This window comes from Aulonocara sp. 'chitande type north' Nkhata Bay, linkage group LG14 (assembly GCF_057382095.1).
Source record: "Aulonocara sp. 'chitande type north' Nkhata Bay isolate Kocher_YH1m ecotype deep benthic linkage group LG14, A_spYH_male_GT1.1, whole genome shotgun sequence".
NCBI lineage: Eukaryota > Metazoa > Chordata > Actinopteri > Cichliformes > Cichlidae > Aulonocara > Aulonocara sp. 'chitande type north' Nkhata Bay.
Genome location: NC_141357.1, coordinates 16,290,086 through 16,309,734, shown reverse-complemented (window position 1 = coordinate 16,309,734; position 19,649 = coordinate 16,290,086). Strand labels below are relative to the sequence as shown.

Sequence of the window (19,649 nt, the reverse complement as noted above, 5' to 3'; positions counted from 1 at the left end):
ATATATCACTGCCCCTGCACACCAACATTGCATTCATTTTTTTCTGCAGATATGCTGTATATGTTGTAGATGGAGAGCCAGCAGCACAGTTGTTTCAAATCATTATAAAAGTAACAATTACATAATTCGTGAGTAGTCTATTGATAACATTCTATAATCTATCAGTTATTTGTTGACACTTTCAAAAAAATGGCTTCATTGAGCCCAGGGTGGGTGACATTTTGAAGCTTTGTCTATTTAAATGTTTACAGTTTTCATTCAAAAACACTAAAATGATCATTCAACTGACAAAACAGATAGTTTTAGCAGCTCTGTTGAGTATTTCAAACTCAAGCTCCAGGGGTTTAGCTGTTTAGAGATGTAAACTCCAAAGATCTTAGATTAAATTCTCTGCAGAAGTTTGCTTTTCTTACATAGCCGCTTTTACTGGAAGCCTGCTTTTCAGGTTTTATAAATCAAGTGGTGTAATCTGTCTTCAATAAATTGCCTTCCTCCATCAGAGGCGTGATTGATTTTTCCTCTAGCTGTTCCAAAGTTAGTCTTGATTATTCTTGCTAAGGGGTTCCTTTTTCCTGTGCCCCACACCTCTGAAAAAGTACCAAAAAACCTGCTGAAGGAATTTGACACTGTGCATTTATTTGACTCGAGGTAAGCAGCATTATACCGAAGCATTAGCTAAATAACCTCTATTCTGTATCTGCCGGTATTACTCCAGTTAATCAATTTCTCTTGGTGAAAAAGTATCAAGTTTGATTACCTCACTGACGGGCATTGGGTCTGTACAAAGTGTTGCACAGCTTCAGGAAGCTGCTGGGAAGCTCAGTCACGGGCAAAAAGAGTGGGAAGCCATAGCCCTGACTCAGGAGGCAAATGTATTGCAGCGTAATACATTTGTATTATGTATTTGCTACATAGATGGAGGAGTGATTGAGATCCTCTGATCACCATAATTCATGCATACACTGTCTTGAGTCACTGGCAGCAGTTGAGTTAGCAAACTACCCAGTAATATATTGGTTTATTTATTAAATGCAGATAAAAATGTATATGTAAATAAATGAGCATTCACTAATTTTTATTATACGCTCATTTTATTGGAAATAGACAGAATATTAACCAAAAATCCAGAAAAAAATACATCACATGAAAGTTATGAATTAATTTGCACAATCTTCCATGAAGCTCCAGATTCAATTTCTTTTCATTTCCGAATAATCTCCCAAACCGCACTTCTTGCTGATGGTCTTGTAGCCCATTCTACCTTCTTTTGCAGGTCTAAAGTCTTGTCCCTGACGTCCTTTGACAGAAAAATCTGAGAATGGAAGAAGCTGATTTTGTGAGCAGGTGTGCTTAAATACAGTAGATCAGCGGTCCCCAACCCCTGTGCCAGTCTGTGAGTCGTTGAGCCTTGGATGTGAAATTTATGGTTTTCAGGGTTTTTATCGTTAACTTGGTTTCCCTGGGTCTTTTCCCGTGTTGTAGTTGTCTTATTTTGAAAGAAATATTTACGCGTTACCATAGCAACCAGAGAGCATTAAAGGGCAGAGAGGAGGATGTTACTCTCAATTTTGTTGGCGCATTTTCAGGAGCATGCTGCTAATAAAGTTACACAATTACACAGTGAATTCACGTTTATTATTATATTTACAAGATACCACAGTTTTTGTCTTGGTCATTAAAATGTTCCGTGGCACAAAAAAGGTTGGGGACCGCTGCAGTAGATGAGATCAGAAGCATCTGTTGTTGAGTAATTGACTGATTGATTGTAATGGAAGCCAGATTTCCAGCTTTCTTGTAGGACATCAAATACTTATTTCACTCAATGACATGAAAATTAATGCCTAACTTTTATGTAATGGTGTTTTTCTTCTGACTGGTTGGTTGATGTTCTGTCTCCATTAAAATGAAAAACCATAAAAATTTGAAAAATTAGAAATTCAGCAGGAGATCAAATAATTATATCCCCCACTTTCCCTGAAGTTATTTTAAATTCCCTAAATTGGATGTTTAGCAGCTGATATCAGGACATATTAAGTCCCTTAGGCCTTGAAATTTGAGTCCAAGTGCTCACAAGTAACCACAGTGAAATAGCTGAGAGTGAGTTTCTTGGCCGTCTTGAGACCAAGATCTGCTTTGTTACTCGTGAAAAGGTCATCTTGCCCATCTACAGAAACCACAACACATAAAAGGTTGCATTTAGTTCAACCATCCAGAGGATCATATTATAAATATTCTTCTCATTTACTCTTCTCTACCTTTACTGATAGGCCAAGCAAAAGAAGTGGAAGAAACTGATATGGAAACCTCAAAGGTAGGATGTATCTCAAAAGACACACACAGCAGTGATATTGTGTGGCAGTTTGGGTGTGAGTCATGTCTTTAAGGACAAACAGTACTTTCTAGCACATCATGCAGTCCTTCATTCTCTAAATGTACTTGCCTATAATATCATGTTTTTAATAATAAAAAAAAAATACTTTCTTAACATAAAGACCTGCAAGTTATTACCTCTGAAAATGCCATGCTCAGGTCCACCAAGAGAGGGCACTGTTTTGACATGTCTTAAATCCCAAGATGCATTTCTGCCTTCCATCAGCCTCTTATGGTCCTCAGATTTCACAGTGAGGAAGATCCAGGAGCAAAACTGCTGTTGCATCATTTAACGATCATCCTGATCCTGATCATCATTTCAGGAGCGCAACCCAGTTATGTGAAACTGTGCTTGTTCTTGCATCCAGAATCTAACTACCCAAAAGCCTCGCTGAAAGGACATGGCTGTAGGCAAACTGGAAAGATTAAAAAAGAAGTTACACGCCACTGATTATGCAATATCAGTTTATTAGTGAAGCGAGGTTTTACTCAGCCTGTCTATAATTGCGCAGTATCTTCTATCTTATTTCCTAGTGTTTTGGGAGTCACTCACTCAGGACTAAATGTCAGAATATCTTTGTTCCAGTTCTGCTTCTTGATTAACTTTCTCTCGAGAGTCCTTTCCTGGCACCGCCGTATCCCATTCTTATCCAGTTTATAATAAAATTTCACAAGTGCTTAAAGCATGTACCGTACATCAGAATCAATTCCCTGCACATGATTATTACCAGCAGGAGATTATGTTGTGAATAATACCGTACGTTTCTAACGACCAAGCTGATTTTTATGAAAGTTAGTTGGAGCATTTGCGAAGAAATTCCTCATAACACTAAGTCATTAGAGGACTCTGTCCCTCTCCCTTGAATTTGACTGTATTGATGTAATCCACTGTTTCCAGTTTTCACCCACAAAATAGGCTTGTTGCGTAAATAAAAGAAAGATGAAAAAAGAATTGAGAGGAGTGCATCAATGCAAAATTGAGACCTTGTTGTTGCTTTGTCACCATGAGTGACACAGATCAGTTGTGTGGCTCAAAATAGCTCAAACGTAGTTGTTGAATGCCTTATTGACGACAGCGGCATAGCAACGAGTAGTACGCAGTGTATGTGTGTGTGTGTGCTCAGGTGGGCCTTAGTGTAGCATCCCTGGCTGAATGATGGTCTCTTATACTGATGCTTCACAGAGGTTTTATTGGAAATGTTTTTATTGAAACATTCAGTGAAGACACCGTAAGAGCTAGGAGCAAAACAAAACCAGCAATATTAATACCATAACATCAAAGGAAACAAATTTCTCCTGCTCACATATAGCATATACATCAAATTTACATCACTCAATTCATTATATCACCTCACTAACTTACAACAACACATAAAGGTCAAGGTCAAGGTTAACAACATAAACTCTATTAAACGACATTTTGATTGCATGTAACTTATTCCGTTAAAGGAAACATTAACAAACCTTGTGCCACTGTCAGCCAGGTACTAATTGGCAAAGTAAACGTACATATTTTTCACTTTAAGGCACACTATTTTACCATATCCTAAAAGAAACGTTACTAACAGCCCTTAACGGTTTTGTGCCAGTTTCCTGTTTCAAAATAAAAGCATGGATTTCAAAATAAAACCGAAGTGCCTTTCAAACAAACGTAAAAATATTTACAAATTTAAAGGTCATTTACACTCCCACCAAATCATGAGTGTTTTAACAAAAGGGAGAACCATAACACGAATGATTTTTAAAAACGAATGACCTTAACCACAAGGCCTTTTACATAACGAAAACAAAGAATTATCCATGCATGAGCCTGCAGGTAATGTCCACAAGTCTTCATACAATAAAGGGTATGGTCGTTGTCTTAGACAGCCTCTAAAAGCAAGATCAGTTTCTGAATGGGCCGTTCAACAATGGATGGCTTGCCAGAACATTGACCCTCCCTTTTCATTTTCTGGTCTCCAAGACGAATCTTAACTTTCCTCACAAGCCCATCTTTATCAGCGACTGTTTCTTCAACTCTGGCTAATCTCCACTCGTTCCGTGGCAGATCATCCATCCTTTCGATGACTATGTCACCAACTTTCAGATTCCTTCTAGAAATATGCCAACGTTGTCTAGTGGCAATATTAGAGAGATACTCTCTTCTCCAGCGGTTCCAGAATTGCTCTGCTAGATACTGGATATGACGCCATCTCTTACGAGCATACATGTCTTCTCTGATGAACGTCCCGGGAGGTGGTAAGGCTCCAGTGGGTTTCATAGTGAGTAGGTGATTAGGAGTCAGCGGTTCTGGACCATTTGGATCATTCAGGTTATCCACAGTGAGTGGACGGCTGTTCACAATAGACATTGCTTCGTAAAACAATGTCCTCAAACAGGCATCATCTAATCTTCCAGGTGAGAGTGAAAGAGTGGACCGAAGTACATTTCTTACTGTTCTGATCTGTCTCTCCCAGACACCTCCAACATGGCTTGAATGGGGAGCATTCATAATGAAGTCGCACTGCCTCTCAGCCAAGAATGCAGTCAGACGATTGACATCCATCTGTTTCAGCGCATTATACATTTCATTCTTAGCTCCAACAAAATTGCTTCCTTGGTCACATCTTATTTGTCGTACTGCTCCTCTTATGGAAACAAAACATCGGAGGCCATTAATGAAGGCATCTGCTGACATATCATTCACCATTTCAATGTGAATTGCTCTACAACAAAGGCATGTGAAAAGCAGACCATAACGCTTATTCACCTTACGCCCTTGCTTTGTAAAAAATGGCCCAAAACAGTCCATTCCGCAATAAGTGAAAGGTGGAGATGGATCCACCCGCTCAGATGGCAGGTCTGCCATTCGTTGCTCTTCCACTGATCCCCTGAGTTTCCTGCATTTGACACACTGATGCACATAAGATGCAACAGCTCTGTTCATTCCTGGGATCCAGTATCCATTTGATCTGATCTCGTTGATGGTTATACCCCTTCCTTGGTGTTTAACCTGTTCATGATGATGAGCTATTATCATCCTCGTTATGTGGTGGTCCTTTGGAATGATCATTGGATGTTTCTGAGAGGCAGGGAGAGATGCATTTTTCAGTCTTCCTCCCACCTTGAGGATTCCATCTTTGTCAAGAAAGGCATCCAATCGAAACAGTTTACTCTGCCGTGAAAGTTGTAAGCCATTACTAAGTAGCTGGATCTCATCTCGATACACTCGTTTCTGTAAATCTCTTATAATGATGCGCTGTGCATCCTCTCGCTCCTGAACTGTGCTGTGACTTGTTGACTTGTCACTCTTGGTTCGGCGAAGAAGTCGCGCAACAGCTTGTTTGACCTTACACCATGAAGAAAACTTTGACAAGCGGTCTGGAAGAGTCACTTGTTCTGCAGACTCCAAATTTAGTGCTTGAACCCTTTTAACTTCAGGGTCCCCAACTGGGATTTCTGGGATTACCTCTACCTCTGGTGATACCTCTTTCTCCCATAAGAACTTGGGTCCAGTAAACCAGTTCGATGTCAGAAGCTTGCTTGCACTAGAACCTCTCGAAGCAAGGTCTGCAGGATTCTTGTCAGTAGAAACATATCGCCACTGCTGAGGAGTTGTACTGAGATGTATTTTCTGAATCCTATTTGATACAAATGTGTGGAAGCGACGTGACTCGTTGTTAATGTACCCCAGTACAACCTTGGAGTCTGTCCAGAAGTATTCATCAATCCCTGAAATTCCCAGTTCTTCCTTTAGAGTATTGCTTGCTGCAACTGATACAACAGCAGCAGTCAGTTCTAACCTGGGGATGGTCACAGCTTTGATTGGAGCAACTCTGGACTTTGCCATAATCAGAGCACAATGAACAGTTCCATTTCCATTCACATGTCTCAAATATGAGCACTGGCCATAACCATACGTGCTTGCATCAGAGAAGTGATGTAGCTCTCTCTTTGTGACCTTTCCAAAGTCAGCTGGTACATAGCATCGGGGTATGGTGATTTTATCCAAATTTGCCAGATCACTCTTCCAGGATCTCCAGACTGGTTGCAGTTTACTGATGAGTGGGTCATCCCAACCTGTACCATGCCTACACATTTCTTGAAGAACCCTTTTCCCAGTTAGCAGGAAAGGAGCAATAAGCCCAAGTGGGTCATAAAGAGAGGCAACAGTGGATAGTATACCACGCCTGGTTTCTGGTTGGTCCTTCAAACGGGCATGAAACCTGAAACTGTCTGACTCAATGTGCCAGTGGATTCCTAAGGCTCTTTCCAGCGATGAATCACTAAAGGCAAGATCAAGAGCCTTTACTTCAGTGGCACGCTCAGATGGTGCTATACTCTCAAGCACCTTCGCATTGTTACACACAAATTTGTGTAGTCGCAGACCACCCATAGCACAGAGCCTTTGGGCTTCTTTTGCAAGCTGAATAGCCTCATCTACATCTGCTATGCTTGTGACACCATCATCCACATAGAAGTCCCTCATAATGAATTGGGAGCCCAGAGGAAACAGGCTCTCGTTCTCCTTAGCGAGATGTTTCAACCCATAGTTGGCACATCCCGGTGAAGATGCAGCACCGAAAAGGTGAACTTTCATACGGAATTCCTGTGGCTCCACACTGAAGTTCCCATCCTTCCACCACAGGAAACGTAGGTAGTCTCTATCCGCTTCGCGCACATGAAACTGATGAAACATCCTTTCGATGTCGCACATCAGAGCAACATGGTTCTGTCGAAATCTGATAAGAACACCAGTTAGAGTATTTGTCAAATCTGGGCCCGACAGGAGATGATCATTTAGGCAAGTTCCCTTGTACTTAGCCGAGCAATCAAAAACCACTCTGAGCTTCTCTGGTTTTTTGGAATGATAAACTCCGTGGTGTGGAATATACCATGTTTCACCTTCCTTCTCTTCACAGAGAACTTCTTCAGCATCATTGTTTTTAATTACCTCATTCAAAAACGTTACGTAGTGAGTCTTGTAGTTCTTGTTGTTCAGCAGCTTTCGTTTGAGATGGTTGAGCCGGATGATAGCTAACTGCTTGTTGTTGGGAAGGTAGGGTCTCTCTTTAAAAGGGAGAGGCATCTCATAGTGACCATGGGCATTCATGTAAATGCTTTCCTTTAGCATATTGAGGAAGAGGATGTCATCTTGAGACACTGTTCTGCTGTCCTTGCTGATGTCCTTAAAGTCAGACTCAAGTACTTTAATGGCATCGGATGGCGTCACTGGAGGAAGCTCTTTGACAGTTACTCTATGGCATATGTTGGCGACAGGAGGAGATTCAAGGTGAGGTGGTGAGCAGCCTATGATGCTCCATCCTAGGTCTGTGCGGACTGCATAAGGCTCATTATCTCTTCCTAGGATGACCTGTCTTGGTGCTAGTGCCTGTGAGCAGTTATAACCTATTAGAAGACCAACTTCACAGTCTAAATGTGGCGGAATATCATCTGCTATTGCTTTGAGATGATTCCAATGCCTCGCCGTTTCACTGGTAGGAATGTGCCTTCGATTCACTGGTATGCAGTCTTTGGTATAGGCAGGAGGGAGATCAATGTGATTTGTGGAGGTATAGCCACGCACTCTGAGACCTGAGACTCTTTCACTGTGTGTTACTGTGTCCTTTCCGATCATGGTGGTTAGCTTTAGCCTTACAGGATAGGTCTTGGTTGTCAAGCTACGACTAACATCTTCATCAATAAACACAGTGTCACTCTGGGTGTCAAGCAGAGCATAGACAAGCCTTTCTATTCCTGGGTTGTTGGAAGAGGAAACCCAGACTGGCAAAATCATGGATGTAGTCATAGATGTGTGCTCAGTCTCTGTATTGAGAGACAATGTCGTAACTGCTTCGTCTGTATTCTGATTAGAGGCTAACACAGCATTCATGTTGGAATATCTGTCGTCATGAAGGCAAGTTGGGTGTCGTCCCTTACAGATATCACATAAGTGTCTGTGGCGGCAGTCTTTAACATTATGGCCTGGTTTCAGACAACCATAGCAGAGTTTGTTTTCCCTTACATACTTTCTTTTCTCTTCCAGAGGCGTTCCTTTAAACTCTGGACAACTATGTAGGCGGTGTTTGTTATCATGACAGAATGTACAAGGGGGCTTTAAGCTTGTCTTGGATGGTACATTCTTCTCATTCTCTGTAAGTGTCTGTGTATGAAGAACAGTAGATTTATTTTTCCTTTCTTTCAGATGATGTTTCTCTGCAGGTAAGTCTGATAAACGTAATGCATGGAGGGAAGTTACTGGGTTACAGGCAATCTCTGCTTCTAATGACATGAAGTTGACAAAGTCCTGAAAGGCTGGAAATTCCTGTCTGTCCTTCATAAACTGGGTCACCTTGCGGTTCCACCTTGAAGCTGCCCACTCAGGTAACTTTTGGACCAGCTTTTGGTTCTCTTCACAGTCATTCAGAATGTCCAGCCCTTTAATATGAGGCATGGCTTGCTGACATGCATGTAGGAAGTCGGCGAATGCTCTGAGTTGTTCTGCATCCTTTGAGTGGATCTTTGGCCAGCTAGCTAGTTTTTCTCTGAAAGCTCTCTGCAAGACGAATGGTTGACCGTACCTGCTATTAAGGCGATCCCATGCATCCTTATACGCTTCATCATCCTCCCTGTAAAAGATACCATCAAGTGTCTTTCGTGCAGGACCTCCCACATATCTTCTCAAGTAATGCAGTTTGTCAGCTGAACATATGTTCCTTTTATCTATGAGGGATATGAATGAAGATTTCCATTCAATGAACTGGATTGGGTCGCCGGTGAATACAGGTGGCTCTGGCATTGGAAGTCTGTTCATGGCTATGCTGTCTTGTACTGCTTGAGCTAAGTGGGACACATCTGTCTGTGGAGGTGAAGCTGGAAATCTTATGAGATGCTGAACTGGAGCCAGAGACACAGCTTGATGTGGGTGCATATGTTCCTGGTTCCTTAGTTTGCTGTTAGCAGAGCACAAGCTGCCCTCCTGCATTACATCTTGGTTGTAAATTGACAATCTTGCTCGTGCTGCTCTTATATCCTTTTCAGCCCTTAGTCTTTCTAGTTCATGTTTTTGAGCTTCAAGATCCCTTTTCTGTTGCTCTACTAAGAGCTGGATCCTTTCCTTTTGTTTTCCTTCCGCCAATAACAACTCATATTCTGCTTCCTTTGCTGCTAATTCTGCTGCAGCATCTGCTCTTTTTACTGCGACAATGGAGTCTATAGTGTGTTGACTTGGAGGTGAAACTGTGGATCCATATATGGAATGAGCATAGTCTCTGTTAAGGAGCTCACGAAGGCGTTCTTTGACTGCTTCACTATCATAGTCTTCGTCTATGCCTGATATTCTTTCATATGCAATTTTAATAATGTCCTTTGTTACGGCCTCACATGCATCAACACGACGTCTCGTTTCACTGGATGGTGTGAGGTGATCTCTGATTTGTACATAAATGTCCGTAATATCATTCATGCATTTCTCTAAGATATCAATGAGAGCTGCGATTTCACTTTCTGGAATGTCTAGCTTTAGCTGATTTCTTGCCTTACGTGCCTGGATCTTCCATTGATCATAAAGGTGCATGAGCCGCTTCTCCCTTTTGTATGCCTCCTCTCTCTGAAATGTAAGCATCTTCTCCGTGGGATTTCTTGGGCGATCAGATCTGCGAAGTTCCTCATCCTTGCTTGCTTGACAGATGTCTTTTATTTGATCTGAGCCTTCTGCTTCTGCAGTTAATATCTGAGATGCTTCCATTTTGAGCGAGTGTCACATTTAGACCATCAAAATGAATCCCTCTTCTTTCATCATAGACTTTGGCAGTCAGGTGAAACTCGTGAGGCTGAAGCTCTTACTGTAGCATCCCTGGCTGAATGATGGTCTCTTATACTGATGCTTCACAGAGGTTTTATTGGAAATGTTTTTATTGAAACATTCAGTGAAGACACCGTAAGAGCTAGGAGCAAAACAAAACCAGCAATATTAATACCATAACATCAAAGGAAACAAATTTCTCCTGCTCACATATAGCATATACATCAAATTTACATCACTCAATTCATTATATCACCTCACTAACTTACAACAACACATAAAGGTCAAGGTCAAGGTTAACAACATAAACTCTATTAAACGACATTTTGATTGCATGTAACTTATTCCGTTAAAGGAAACATTAACAAACCTTGTGCCACTGTCAGCCAGGTACTAATTGGCAAAGTAAACGTACATATTTTTCACTTTAAGGCACACTATTTTACCATATCCTAAAAGAAACGTTACTAACAGCCCTTAACGGTTTTGTGCCAGTTTCCTGTTTCAAAATAAAAGCATGGATTTCAAAATAAAACCGAAGTGCCTTTCAAACAAACGTAAAAATATTTACAAATTTAAAGGTCATTTACACTTAGCATTTTGTTTCACGGACTACATCTGCGTGTTTATGTGAAGAAAGCACCCAAGGTCCACATGTGGCCCTGAAGCAGCAGTTTGGGCTGCTTCTGATGGTAGCAGGGTCGTCTCTGGCAACAGCCCTGACTGACTAGAAGTGAGGGTTGTCGGGGAGGGGTCAGTCAATATCTCTTCACCCAATACCTTATCTCGCCACTGCTCTATAGCCAGAGTCCTTTCATATAAAAATAGCATCCCTCACTCAGCCTTCAAGCTTTTGCTTCAGAGCGGACGAGTGTTTGCACGTCATTGGCACCTAAATACCACTGATAAACGCGCTAATGTAGACCGAACGCCATCATAGGGTGGACACTAGACTTCAAGTTAAGTTAAACCCAAGCAAGGACATGAGCAAGAGCATAAAGACACAGATGGGTTATTCTTTCACTCATTGGGGGCTATGAGTGTTTCCAATGTTGAATGAGCTCTCTGACAAAACCTCATCTGATTGTGCTGGCGTCCACACCACGGCATTTCTCACTTCTTAAAGACAAGGTCATCTGGACCTTTTTCATACACAGACACAAAGAAAGATGTTGGTGACAGTGAGAAGGTTTTTGATATTCATACCAAAACAAATCAAGTACTGATAATAAAAAAAGGAACAGAGCTACTTTAATCTTGGGTATATATAATGAAATATTACTTTCCAGTAAATGGAAAGCACGGCTTCCCCAGACGACTCTTTGACATTTCTGTCCTTAGACAAAAGTGTCAGCAATGCAGTGTTACAGCAGCAGCTAAAACCTATACCGTACACAACTGGATGTGGACTAGATCTGGAGAGATCAGCGAAACCCGATCTGTGTCATGACATCATTTTTCTGAATGGCGCATCTGTGTATTTGAGGAGCTCAGGGTCATGGAAGTGATGAGTCACTGATGTGGTGCATTAGAGAGTAGACGTTACACTTTTCTGTTTTTTTTCTGCTGGTAACTAAATGACATCATGATTAGTGAATTCAATTGTTTGAACCTCAAGGAGTCACGATTCGTGAAGTCAAGCGTTTCAGACCTCTCACGCAATTTATTCCTTCAAAGGTCAATGCACTTCATTAAAAGCCTCTTAAAAGTTGCCAGGTAGCTGCATTTCAGCCAAAAGAGGTGTATTTTAACATCATGTGTTAGCATAAGTTTCCAAGCTAAAATGCTTTTTCTGCTCCATCCATTAGTCAGCTGTACCATGGATGGATGGATGGATGGATGGATGGATGGATAATCCCTAAAAAGAAAAATTTAGGTTGGAGGCACTTCTCCGTTCTAAACACATATAGAGATCCATAAGAGATATAAGATTTTTTTTTTTTTTTTTTATAAACTACACAAGAAAAAAGAAAGTGTAAGTCAGGGGGTTTTCAAAAAGATTGAATATCAGTATCACGTTACACAATTTTATGAGTGAGGCTGCCAATAAATGAAGCAGCATTGAGGTTTATCATAAGCATCTTCTTAAAGTACTCAGGATGGGAGACGAGCAGAGCTCACACAGTGGCTGCTAAAATCATTTTAAGCATCATTAGCAGCTTACAGCGGGAAGGAGATTGAAGACCAAGCACAGTAGTTTAGTTAGTAGTAAATATATTACATAAATATATTACAAGGTGTCAGTTTGCAATTTGAAGATGTTTGAAACACACTCAGTAATGACCTGAGGAAATATATAATTTCTACTGATGGGAATGACTGAGTGACACCATCAGATGTCCTCCATTCACACTGTTAGTGGGAGTGGAGCTGCCATCGATCAATTTTATGAAAAGTTAATCAAGAAGTACAATGGGCCCAGATCGGTGCACAAATCACGCTTAAAGGTTTTTCGCACACAAATCAATGATTTATCAATATTTTTTTCAGACCAAAATTTGTTCATATTTTCCCCAAAAAATGTCCCTCTGACCAGTGAAGGCCTGGCAGGCTTAAGACATGCAAAGTATTAAGTGTTCAACAGGAATTCTGCTACTAGTATTTTCTTGTTATTGTTATTGTTGTTGCCTTTTGGTCATTTTTTCAATGCTGCCTAAAAGACCATAAACCACAAAGTGCTTAGAATTGCAACTAAATAAAGCAAAAAAAAAAAAAAGACGCTGAATATCAGAAAACCAAACACTAAAAGGAAACGTGTAGACTTTTATCTTTTCATTTAAATCTATTCCAGTATTCCTTATCTGATCTCACCCTATGTTAAATTGTCTATTGTCTAATAGTCTAATTTTTTGGCACTATCCCAGGGAAGCTGGAGAAACTGGATTTTCCTTTTCCCCTATTGCAGGGAGTTTCTCATCTCCAACTGACAGATCACGCACTCTTTTGTCCTCCACCTGTTTTCTTTTTTTACTTGTAGTCTGTTAGTCTCTTCTTACCTTTCTTTTTCTCTTTTTTTTTTACTACCACAGTATCTGTTTAATTTTAAAACATACTTAGATCCTCTGTTATTTTAGTCTGAGCCATGCTTTTTCATTTGTTTGTTTTATTTGTTTTGTTTTGTTTTTACTCTCATTACTCCCATGGAACCACTTTTGTAACCTTTGTCTTCTCTGACTTCCTCTTTGGACACAATAGTTTTAGTTCTGCTAGTCTGCTTCACATATATGTAGCTTGCACAACACTGTTGGTTCAGAATGAATCTGATGTACTAACAAGTGCACAGTGATAAGAACAAAATAGGCTGGTGTGCACGTGTAAGAAACCTGACGGTAATTTTGCGTGCACACTTTTTTGTGCAGGGTAGGAATGTTTCCATGCACATGTTTGTAAATGAAGGCCAATATCTCAAAACCACGATTAAGCTTTACTGAAGCTAAAAAATTGGACTAGTCTACCCATATTGTTTAAAAGCTGTTACCTTACAAACTAGGCTATTTCCATGTGTTTGGGGCTATTTATCAAATATTCAAACTGGTGTTATTTTTCACTATGTTTTGCTGAAGAACAGTGAAATGATTTGAAATGAAATTATGGATAAAATCCAGATTTAGATCATAAAAGAAAAAGAACTACAACTCTACCAGACTCCAGCTACCATGTTACTGTTTATAATGTGTTGTCTACTTACTAATCCTCAAGCCTACACCCACGTTGTTGTTTAGGTTTTTAATCCCAAAATCCCGTTCTCCTCCTTTTCTCTTCTTTGTTTAGTAATTATGGATGTGTGCGTTGCAGGTTTGTTTTAAAAGAAACATCGACCCATTTCCATCTTGCTTGTTTCAGCAGAAACAGGAAGTGGAAGGCTGTTTTTTGGGGGGGGGGGTTTTAAAGAGTGCTTTAATGTCAGCACGTGCAGTACTTTGTTCTTTTATTCATGGCACACGTGCCAAGCAGGCAGAAGGCCATCTGTACTTTACTTTATCACTTTGTGGGTCAACCTGATATTGAACGTGACTGTCCCTTTGCAGTGTTGCTTGATTCTTGCCATTAAACATAAACATATTTTACCATTGGATCAGTCTGGTTTTCCTTACACTACTTTTATTTTTATGTCAGTGTTGGCCGTCTGCATATTGTCTCTTTTGTCCTCCTCGGTGCGATGCCTGCTGCTTGTGTGTTTTCAACAGAATATTAAATTTCACTAAGCCACCCTGAGCTGATGTTTGTTGTGTGCTGTTGTCCGATGTTTGCATCTGTTCAGACTTATTCTTACTGTGAGACGTTGGCTGTGTCCCCGGCTTATCTGTTGCTTCTGTTAGTCGTGCACGTCAGCTTGCATCGCTGTGTCATCATCTCATCTCAACATCGCTCATATGACTTAAGGGTTTTATTCATTCCTCTTCACATTATAATCATGAACGTTTAGTAACGTTTGAGTTCACATACTGACGTTTTTTAATCTCTATTTTTCACTGATTTGGTTTTCATCTTATTCCAAATGTAATGTTTGTATCTGTTTGTCTTTTTTCTTCTTCCTTCAAACAGCAAACTACAAAGAAATGCTATTGTTGATGTGTACCCACGTGCATATACGATGTACGCCTGTGTTTGCGGGCTGTAAAAGTGTGCTCTCTCTCCCCACGCTGTGACCTTGGGAACTCAGATTATCCAACATGGTCAGTTAATCGATAAACAAAACTGTCAGCTGGTCACGTGACCACCAATTCCCCCTCTGTGGTCACAGAGTAAAGATGAACGTGGGAGGGTCATCCATATTGACAGAAACCAGCGCGAGAGTAATCCATTCTCAGCTTCAGAGTAAGAAATGCCCTGCGGGCAGAATGAGTGAGTCACACTCACCACACCATCCAATCCCACAAGGCAGTGTAGAGGGATTAATGCAGATTATCTGCCAATGCTATTCTTAGATATAAATGAAAAATCTCTGGATCAGATTATGGTTCAAGGAATGCTAAAAACGAAGCTGAGAAATCACATGACCAGTGTTTTGCAGACTTACAAGGACCTACTATCCGTAACGCCTATTCAATAAAATACTGTATTAGTGTAAATAAACATAAAATTTTATGTCTTTGGGTGAAAAAAGGAAATGTTGAACACATTATTTATTTAACATTTAAAGTTTATTTTAGAGTTTATCCTGACAATAAGTCATTTTTCCTGATCCCATATTGAATACTTTTATAATAACACTTTATCTGAACATAACAAATATTTTTCTGCAGAAGACTCAGCTACTCAGTGACCAGCAGGTGGCGTCGGTGAGACTCAAACAGTCAGTGACTGTTTGAGTCTTCACCAGAGGAGCTGTCCTTTCAGCACCCCGTGTCTCCTGTGTCTGAGCTCAAGCCCTGTCAAGATTCAAACTACAGATACACACGAAGAAACCTGTGATGTAGAAAAATCAATGAAGTTTACAAAGGCAGCAGAACTAGTAAAATGTCACAGAGACCCATCTGGTGATAGTGACAGAAATGAACAATGCATGCTCCGTGTTGCAGTTGCTTTACAATAGCTGGGTTCTGCTTTCATTAAAGACTGAAAGCCTTGGCAGGTGACATCTCACTCCCTAATCTGTGAAAGACTCCCTGGAATTTTCCAGAAATCATGACCGCCACTAATCTTACATGGAACATATTCACATCATAATTTTTTTCATTATTTTTATTCTTTTATTTATTTAGTTCCCTGGGTTTTTTTTAGCAGTCTAAAAAAAGGTGTGCACCATATGGCCACTGTGTGAGATGAGTCTTTTTATTTGAATGAAGTTCAAGCTCTCACAGCTTTATCCTGGGAGAGCGATTAGAGTGCTCTCACCTCACTTCCTTCCCTCTTTTCCTTTCCTCACTTTTTGCCCCTTTCTCCACAGTCCTATTGCATTCACATTAGCTGCAAATGCTGGCTAACAGTAGAGAAAGAGGCTGTCCATCTGTCTGCTCTTTCCCACTCCTGGTGAAGCGATGAAAGTTGCACTCACTGAGCGTTGTCACCGTGAGAGTTTTTCATGATAAAAGTAATCACAGTGGGGTCTGGGGGCCTTTTGAGAGTGAGCAGCTGCTGTCTATTCCCTCTTATAGTCATGGAGCACAATTTGCAATCCTCTGAGATAAGACATGCTCAAATGTGCAAAGATGAATTTATGCTGCTGACATATTATAGACATTAGAAATTATTTGCCAGACTTCTGTAAAATAATGTATAGCAGCTCAGTATCATTCACAAAACCGCAAAAAAATATAGATTTTCAAAAATCTTGCATGCTTACATTATTCAGCACTTCTTAATGTGTGCATTAGCAACCACATACACTCACAGTAATCCACCAGTTAGCAATCTCCATCCAGAGACGGTGTATGGGTGCATGATGTAGACACAGATACCTGCTAAGTAACGTGTTAAATATTAGAAGCGGTGAAGGTTAACTGATTTAACACAATATGCGTTCCCAAATACTCGATATAGAGATACAAGTTCTAGACTCACATCTGAGTAGATTATGATGTTGTTCCCTCTCTCCTACATATAACTTCTGATTTGTTACAGTTCAGAGCATGATTGCATTGCCATAAATAGATGAGTTGTTATACTCCGCTGCCACGGCTCATACTTTAATCAGAAATCTCGGTGGCGTTAATGCAGCATTATAGCAACACAGGAGTTTTCTATGTGTGTAGCGAGGTGTTGGCTTAGAACTGTCTTTAACTTTGGCCTACTGGCTGTGACTGGAGCATATTAATGTTATTCACAGACTGAAGTACTCAATTTTATCTGTATTATCTGCGTGCTATCATTTTATTTATTGGTCAGGCATGTGCTCACTCACGTGGCAACATCTACATTTTAGAAATCAAAGTGAGTGATTGAAGGTCAGTGGCTCAGGCTGAGTTCAATAATAACTTATTATAACGAAACTGTGCTTTAATAAAACTGCTTACACAGTTTAACCATAGGTTGTGATAATAAAACAAATGTATTCAAACAACAGAAAAAGACATCTCTCCAAAACAAACACGTTTCAGTAAAATAAGAGGTCTACATTCGAATCAGAATCAGAATACTTTATTAATAATTGAGGAAATTATTAGAATTGTTATTCTAGATCTTTAGAGCATGTGTGTGTTGCATCTGTTATGGTATTAGTCACCCCTAATGAGGTGTAATTCGTGTGCAGTGCTTTAAGAAGATTAAACAGGAAGAATGGGCTGCACCTTCACCCAGCGTCGGTGCTAAAGTCAGTCATAGTTTTTGATGACAGCTTCTGTTAAAGTGAATGATCAGCTGCTCTCTGAACCCTGTGGCCTCAAGTGATCCAGGGAAGAGATAAGCGGCTACTTCTGTGTTCAGTGGACCGCAAACTTGAAAGCACGAAATACTCAGCCATTCGTTTATGTGTCCTTTTTTTGTATTAGTGGCCTTTGCTATATTTTACAGCCATTCAATGGTTGCGAGGCACAGACTGTAGTTCAAAGATGAGCGAGACAGATTTGTCACTCCACATTTCTGGATATTTTCTTCAGAAAGTTGAGTTATCATTTATAGATCGTCAACCTGCTGCTCACTGATATAGTTTAAGATTAAAATGACTGACCTCACTGAGCTCAGTGTTATGATGTTCATGCGCTAAGCCTAACGGGGCGGAAATAATAACATATGATTCTGAAGGGGACCAATCGCCCTTTTTCTCAAATATCCTCAAAATGTCCCCACCGTTTGTTGGTAATTTAATTAAAAGCTTTTGATTTTACTACTACCACGCACCAGTGCCTGAAAAATAATGAGCAAATGGAATCATAATCATAATCCCATAACTAAAATATACTCTAGTTTTTTGAGTGGTTTGTTGCTTTAGCTTAGCAGAAGCTGCTGCTAAAAAAGCCACGTGTAGGTATAATAAATGTCAAACACTGCACTTCTCTCAAAAATAAAACTACAAATCTTTTGGAAAACTAGAATAACAGCATAATACACTCACTGGCTAGGTTGGATAGCTCCCATTATTTGTTGACTGGGCAGTTATTGCTGACAGGCTTATGAACCCAGCACCCAGAACTATCCCCCCCACCAAATAGGGCAGTTTGATTTAAAGTCAAGTTACTGCAGTTATAAAACACTTACTAGCCAACTAAGCAAACTGAGTTACCATGAAGGCCATTGGATTCATCATGTGTGCAGGCCACATAGCTATAAACACAAGTACCCCACTACACTCAATGCATTAAGAGATTAACAGGGTTAGCCGCTGACACAAATCAGGGGTGGAGACGAGTACGAGAGGAAAGAATTGCAGCAGGTTCCCTCAAATAATGCTGTTCTTGTATAGTCGGAGTTGAGCACAGGGGTAAATGCAAAGAGGATGTTATAGCAGGAGCCTACCACCCTGCTCTAGCCCTCTCTGCTGGGCTAGTTATGCTTATCTTGGAGAGAAATAGAGAAAGAGAGCCATCTAGGGAAAAGGACAGAGAGAACAGGAGGGAGGGGGAGGGAGGGTAGAGATCCTGCGCCTGCTCATAGTGAGCACAGCAAGTGCAGCTTTCATCCGCAGCGGAGGCTGAGGCAGAGAGAGTTAGAGTGAGCGAACAGAAGCTTGAAGCGACAGTGTGCGAGCCTGATTGAAAGCCGACCAGGCTTTAAAGAAAGGAGCAGCAACTAGCCATGTTGGCTTTTATTTGCAATCACTAGCCCTCGTGCTTCTGCTGCATGCTGCAGCTTGCTTTGCGAATGTTGCAGTGCAGGTCACCTCCTTCTCTTTTGGGAAAAATGAGGAACCCCAGGGAGGTGTGAATTTCTGGCACAAGTGCTCAGCACTGCGGCATCTTGATCCGAGCGAAGGAATGTAGCAGAGAGGTTGGAGAAAGCCGAGAGGATCATCCATCCAGACTTCGGTTCCCGACCATCCGTCAGCCTGTGCGTGTCTCTCTTCCCTTCTTCTCCCTGTGCATCTCTCCTGGTCTGTGTATGGGAGGTGAGGCACTGGCAGGCTGTCAGTCAGCATGCGGCGGTGTGAACGGGCAGCCCAGTGCCCACAACACGCTATGGATATCAGACACTCCTCGCTGTACTAATGAAAGGCTTCAAGCTCGCCTGGTAAGAAAAGACAAGGAGATGTGGCACTCCGAATGTGTGTGTTTGAAATGTTACCGTTATTTCCTCCCCCAAATAGCCGTGAGGCTGTCATGAATGCAAAGCACAACCCAGTCCAGCATCTAGATGTCTGGGCTATTTTCTGGTATTTTGTCCTCTGTGGCTTTAATAACATATGTCATCCTAAGATGACATTCTCTTTAATGAGGCTTGATGGATGTTTATTTAGCTGTGCTTATTAAATCGAGCACATATCCGTCTGTCTAACACCTGTGTATTTCTACACCCTTATGTAAATCGCTAGAAACTGGCATGTAATGAGGGCTAGATCAGGACCAGTAAGCTGTGACCAGAGCGTGTACATCCGGTGGGGCCAGTGTGGTGTAGCGTGTTT

General features: G+C 40.9%; 2 protein-coding genes across 7 annotated transcripts in view; one reads left to right on the top strand and one right to left on the bottom strand.

Moving 5' to 3' along the window:
* The window catches only part of gramd1bb (GRAM domain containing 1Bb), a 118,107-nt gene that overhangs the window by 64,546 nt on the left and 33,912 nt on the right, over positions 1-19,649 (top strand). Inside the window, exon 2 of one of the 6 annotated variants that reach the window (XM_086261235.1) lies at positions 2,268-2,311. The exons of 4 other annotated variants lie outside the window; for them this stretch is intronic. In XM_086261235.1, the coding sequence (XP_086117361.1) occupies positions 2,268-2,311 (44 nt within the window). Of the gene's footprint in view, positions 1-2,267; positions 2,312-18,691; positions 19,259-19,649 lie in introns of those variants that run through there. One more of the 6 variants, XM_086261236.1, reaches the window with a different exon arrangement.
* Positions 3,515-10,102, bottom strand: LOC147314353 (uncharacterized). The gene is made up of 2 exons (XM_086261228.1): positions 3,835-10,102; positions 3,515-3,606 (listed from the first exon to the last, which is right to left on the bottom strand). The coding sequence occupies exon 1, from the start codon at positions 10,094-10,096 to the stop codon at positions 4,232-4,234; it is 5,865 nt and encodes a 1,954-aa protein (XP_086117354.1). The 5' UTR covers positions 10,097-10,102; the 3' UTR covers positions 3,515-3,606; positions 3,835-4,231.

Bases quoted from the DNA above. Each gene is read 5' to 3' on its own strand.
- LOC147314353 (XM_086261228.1), bottom strand. From the start codon at position 10,096: ATGGAAGCATCTCAGATATTAACTGCAGAAGCAGAAGGCTCAGATCAA.